This window comes from Cryptotermes secundus, unplaced genomic scaffold, assembly GCF_002891405.2.
Source record: "Cryptotermes secundus unplaced genomic scaffold, Csec_1.0 scaffold1362, whole genome shotgun sequence".
NCBI lineage: Eukaryota > Metazoa > Arthropoda > Insecta > Blattodea > Kalotermitidae > Cryptotermes > Cryptotermes secundus.
In genome coordinates this window covers 68,681-74,680 of record NW_019743672.1, presented here as the reverse complement: position 1 = coordinate 74,680, position 6,000 = coordinate 68,681, and the positions used below count along the sequence as shown (strand labels likewise).

The following is a 6,000-nucleotide window of genomic DNA, read 5'->3' as shown; positions in this document are numbered from 1 at the left end:
TATAAGGTAAGGTTATAAAACCACCTTTTAAGATCATTTTAGTGAAAGTTTCATGTTCCTATCTCATAGAATTTAAGAACAATGATGAATAAATAATTTTCGAGCAAAATTTAAATGGCCGGCTGAATATATTACCGCAGGAGCTGCGGCCGCGGAATTTAAATGACCACGTCAAAATATTAACGTTACAGAATCCACATATTCCTGCCAGTTTTAATATGTATTTTGTAATCAACAAGTGTGCAACGCCAGTCAAAGTTTGACACTTCTCTGGCCATTATCTCCGTAACCGTTCAACTTTGGACATAGGTGTTTTGGGTTATATCGGCATACTTTAACATAAGGAACACCCTCCCGAAGTTTGGTCCATTCCTCCTGGCACATCCTGTATATGTATATATATATCTGCATGCAATACAAATTCAAACTCTAACATAACTCTATAGAGAGATGTAAATTTCAAATGTTCAGAAGAAAGGAAAGTGGTATTGTAATATTGTAATATTGAAATATTGACTTTTGTACACAGCTCTGCAGTTAACTGGTTTGTTATGCATTATACATATATTCATTCTTTAAGGTCATACTTTTATAGAATGTAATAAAGGGCTACCATGTGAAATCTTCACTTAGCTTTCAGTTTGGTATCTGTATTTATTGAATCACTGTGAAATTTTTATGGAGTTGTAAGATATGGAGTTGTATGTAAATATTGGTACAAATTTTGTTTGAAACGTTTGTTTTTGTACTTTATGAACATGGCAGTAAACAGAATTTTGAAGCTATGCAATTCAACTGGCAGATAGTGGGATATTCTCTACTGGAAATTATGGATAAATTTGATAATTAAATTATGTAATCACATATTTTATTCCTGTTAGCTTCAGGGCTCCATAAAGCTGGTACACACTATTCCTCTAAAATGTATCAGGTGACACCATGTCATAACCTAGATGGCCACAGGATGAATCTTCACTGCTGTGAAAAGCTCAGATTTTATTGATTATACTAGTTATCCTGAATTTTTAATATTATAACTTGGTTTTTATTTTCTAATATTTCATACTTTAAAATGGAGTATTGCTGATTCCATAATATTTCCTATTTATCTTACATATTCATTTTGCTGTGTTCATGGAGCACTATATAATATTCTCATTTGACTCATCATCATTAAATAAACAACCTAGTTACATTGTAGGCATGTGCATGCTCTTTGTTTCTAGTCATGCTGCTACACTTCAGAAGAGAGCAGACCGGGATGTCTTTTTTTTAACAACACAGAGCATTGTACAACTAGTGCAGCGATATCGTAATGGCATTCGTGGCCGCATGAAGTCTGCAGTCCATGAACTCCTCCGACAGTATTATGCAGTGGAGAGCCAGTTCCAACAAGGTGCTGTAACTCCCTGAACACTAGTGTCAAGTGGATCAATAAATTTACTCTATCTGTCTTAGACATATTTCATAGATGAAGTACTTGAAAGTCAAATTGTATTAAAGTTTCAAGTATGAATTTCTTGAATTAAACTTTTTTTTTAGATATATTTTTAAGGTAGTTGAGGATAAGGCTTATTTTCAAGTTCTTTTAACAGATTTCATTACACTGAAATTCATTTCACACTTTTGGATGTATGCATATAGCTTATTCAGAGCTATGATTGTGTTTTGGGTGTGGTTGGTTTGTTATTTATAACAGTACTTTGGATTTAAATTTGTGTGATTTACTAAATTTATGCTAATAGTATTAAATGGATGATAAAATGAAGGAGGAAAAACCTTAAGGGAAGGAGACATAACTTGAGAGAACTAGATGTAGGTGGGAGGGTAATGTTAAAATGAACCTGTTGTGAACGTGGCAATGAATTGTCTGGTTCTGTGAAAAGTGGGGTCATTCTTAGCTATTTGAAAGACTGTTAGCTTTTCAACAAGAACTCTGCTCCATGTAGTTAGTAAGTTTGGTTAGTTCATTTCTACTAATTAAAGCATAGCAGTCAATACTAGATTGATAATAAAATGGTTTTTCTGCCATCACACAAAGTGGGTTTGTTATGTATTGCAGTGTACCTTTTAAACCAGTGAGTTTCAGCTCACTTTTTGATCATCAGGCGATATAAACATGCTAACTGCAGCACTAAAACAATATATTGCAGATAAATTTCTTAAATATTTACACAAAGTGTGCATCTTTGTAAGGTAGTGAACACAATTCATACATATGACATAAATAAATACACTCAACTCTTGATTATCTGGGATAATGGTAGGGATGGAAATCACGATTAATTGAAAACCCGGTTAAGACAAATTTTATTCAGAGTAGTACTGTAATACTGTACCTTCATAATACTATAGGCCTACCTGTATTTAAATTTATTCAACCTCATTTTTATGTCATCTCATGGCCTATTTAATACTTTTTTTACATTACACTGAAGCATGAATTAGTTATTTCAATCACAGTGTTCAGCAACATCCAACACTGTTTACGAATATTCACACTTAACACTTAAGAAAATTTAATATTGTCGTTTGCTTTTTCGCAGCATTTTCCTTTTTACGGATATCTGTACGAAGCCTACGTAATATTAGCTTGTCACTTAATAAACTGTTCTCTTCACTCTCAAGATAGTCTAGTAAGGATTCCAAATGATTAAGAGCAGCACCATGTGATATTTTCTTACTAGCAGCACTGTCCACCTCTTTCTCATTCTCACTTTCTTCCCGCTCTTCTTGCTGCACCCCCACTGAACTTACGGTTTCGTCACTGCTTAACATTTCGAAGCCAGACTCACACGAGTTTCTGTTGAATACTTAACACAACACGCTAACGCACTTGAAGATCGATACAAAGAGACTAACTGGGGCAGTGTATCTGTCTTTGAAATTTTCCACAAATCATTGCATTCTTTAACCCCTATCCTAGAACACTGTGGTAGCATAACGGGACCAAAAAATGCAGAGCTCGGTTCACACTAGTGCAAAAATAGTGTTACAACTCACCATGTGAAACTAAAGCGAATGAATATTAAACAACGTATAAGCCACAAAAAAGCCCCGATTAAGCCGCAGACTGGTTTATCCGCCCCCGGATAATCGAGAGTTGAGTGTATATGGTTGTAAAGGGAGACCTACTGAAGTGTAATGCATATTTATGCTTGAATAAATTATATCTCCAGTCAAGACTGATCCCAGCTTATGCATGCATAAATATGCATTCAAAATAAATCTGCAGCCACCAAATGCACAAATGCTTTGCATGATCATTCTCATGTAGTTATTTTAATTGCAATGGAAGCAATTTTTTTGTTGATGCTGTGCCACTAATTGTTGCTTTAGTGTTGCTGTAAGTGTATTTATGTTACTTGATGAGTGGGTGAAAACAGTGGTTAAACGGTATGTTGTGAAGCAACAACTGGTCCCATTTGCTTACCAAATGAAGTATAGTTTCAACTGTTAACAGAAACGAGATAATCAGTATTGTGCTTATAAATTAAAAATGCATGGCATGCTCTTTTGTGGCTGACTTCAGTTTCAAACGCAAACAGAACCTTAAAGTTAACTTTCATTGCTGCATTGATGCCATTGATCATTTTAGTGTTTACTACATCTGCTTCATATTCAGGAGACCTAAAGTTCAGGTGTTGGCCTGGAGACTGGCATCCTATCTGAATTTTTTCTAGTCCCCTTAGGCAATTTCTGAGATATCACCTTGGGCCATTTACTGATTCCTAATAAACCCTTTATGATCCATCATTCACAATCATTATTTCATTGTAAGATGTATAACCTGTATGGCTGGAAAACCGTTGTTAAATGAACAAACAGATTAAAGCATTGTATGCATTGTATTATGCTGTGCATATGAAAGGCCCACATTTTTTAGATTGAACCAAAATAATCTCAGATTTGATTTAGACATTGATTTTTCAGTCTTAAACTGAGAATTTTTAGATAACTGCTTTTGCTTAGTGCAGGAGCACTTAAGCACACTGTTCACTGGACTAATCTGCTACTATAAATCAACTTCTTGACCACTTAAAGTTTCTCAATCTGTTTCTACCCACAGGGATAAAGGACATGGTTCTATATTTAGTTTTTTGAATGCCATGATTATGACAATTTTTCATGTGATATCAACAGGAGTAAGTAAATAAGGCGGGGAGCGGCCTCCGTAGTCTAGGGGTAACGTTCCCACCTCATGACTCAAGGTACGCGGGTTCAAACCCGGAGGAGGTCATGGAATTTTTAAGGGCGGAAAAAATTCAGGGAACATGTCCTCCAGCCGTGGGTCCTGTGTTGTAGATTTACGGCACGTAAAAGAACCTCATGTCTCTAGGAGACCTCTGAGCTAAATTAGGCACATTTTCCCGCCCAAGTAGTTTCCAATGCCTCCGGTAAATGGGTAAAGTATTAGGTACCACTGCCAGATGAGGACCGACCTCGCTGACAGAAAGGGACTAATTATCAGATACCACTGCCAGTAGAGGGCCGACCTTGCTGGCAGAAAGGGGCTGATAAAGGGCACCAGTACCAGTAGGGTATGGAGACAGTAGAAATTTAAGGAGGATGTACAATGGACCAGTAACTGGTCTAAGTGCATGGGGAAACCCACCTCCTTTAGCAATGAATGAATGAATGAAATAAGGCGGGGATGTAGTGTAGTGGATATGAGAAAGTGATAAAAATTGTGATTACAGTGAAAGAAATTGGCTTGGTAGGGATAACTCTTCATTCTCAAAATATTTGAACACTCTTGTCTTGATCTTATCTCAGAAAAGTTATTCTGACACATGTCCAATAAATATATGTAGTGACAGTGCTACAGACTGCTAATTTATGTTATGCTTACAGGTAGTTATGACAAGTGTGTGACAGCAATAAGAGAAAGAAATAAGGATGACATGGCAGCAGTTACGGCAACAATCTTCTCCCATGCTCAGGTAAAAGGAATTTCTGTGTCCTTCATTTCTGCCTATGATGTTGCTTGTTTTTGAAACAGTTAACATCCAGTTGTTATGCACAGGTTGCCAAGAAGAACATGTTGGTCACAATGCTAATTGATCACCTGTGGTCCAATGAACCAGGCCTTACAGATGAACTTGCAACAACTCTGAATGAGCTGACATCCCTCAACAGGAGTGAACATTCTAGAGTAGCCCTCCGAGCCAGACAAGTATGTANCGTATACACATGTGAGTATTATTATTTTTTTTTCTTTTCTTGCTTTGTGAAATTAAATGGGCGGTGCCCCATGAGAAAGGTATTGGCTCGAATGACCGGGGTGGGTCATGCTAGGTTTCTTGTAATATCATTTCTTGTATTCATATCATATGTTTTATTTCCTTCATTATTGTTAAATGTATATTTATTTCGTTATTATATATATTGTAATTGTTAAACTCAGTCAGCATAGCTCTCGAATTGTGCGTGTATTTCCCACAACAACAAGTGAATGAACTCCTCCCCCTTTCCCTCTCCTGAAATTTCGGACTGGTTACAGTCCGGGTAAATAACGGTTCACCTTTTACCCCATTGAAAGTCAACTGACATTTTGGAGGAACATTCACCTCCAAGCAGCAAGTAAAGTTTTGCTTGCTGCCTGCTTCCTGTTGATTTCTTGCATGGCTTTCTCTTTAACCATGAAGATTTAAGTGACATGTTCCTCTGAAACACTGGTTAACTTTCAATGAACTACACAGCAGTATAGCCCAGAAAGTAGAACTCTTCAAGTGTATGTTAGATCTCAGGCTCTGTTCTGCAATTTGAGATTTTACCAAAGTGTTCTAAGCTTTCACAGAAGAAAAATTCCAGACACCTTTGGATGGTACCAAGAACAGTGTAATGATATGTGCCAAAATGCTATGAGCTTTCACAGAAGGAAGGTTGAAGAGAGCTGGTTGGATACCAATAATAGCATAATGACATCTGCGAAAGTGTTCTGGGCTTTCACATAAGTACAATTCCTGATAGCCATATGGATGATAATAATAACAGAAT

At 36.6% G+C, this 6,000-nt stretch overlaps 1 protein-coding gene across 1 annotated transcript in view; it reads left to right on the top strand.

Moving 5' to 3' along the window:
* Window positions 1-6,000, top strand: part of LOC111874264 (acetyl-CoA carboxylase) — a gene marked incomplete in the record, with an annotated part of 140,446 nt that overhangs the window by 91,143 nt on the left and 43,303 nt on the right. The window contains 3 exon segments of the mRNA XM_033755395.1: window positions 1,227-1,396; window positions 4,855-4,943; window positions 5,027-5,176. Of these exon segments, the coding sequence (XP_033611286.1) occupies window positions 1,227-1,396; window positions 4,855-4,943; window positions 5,027-5,176 (409 nt within the window).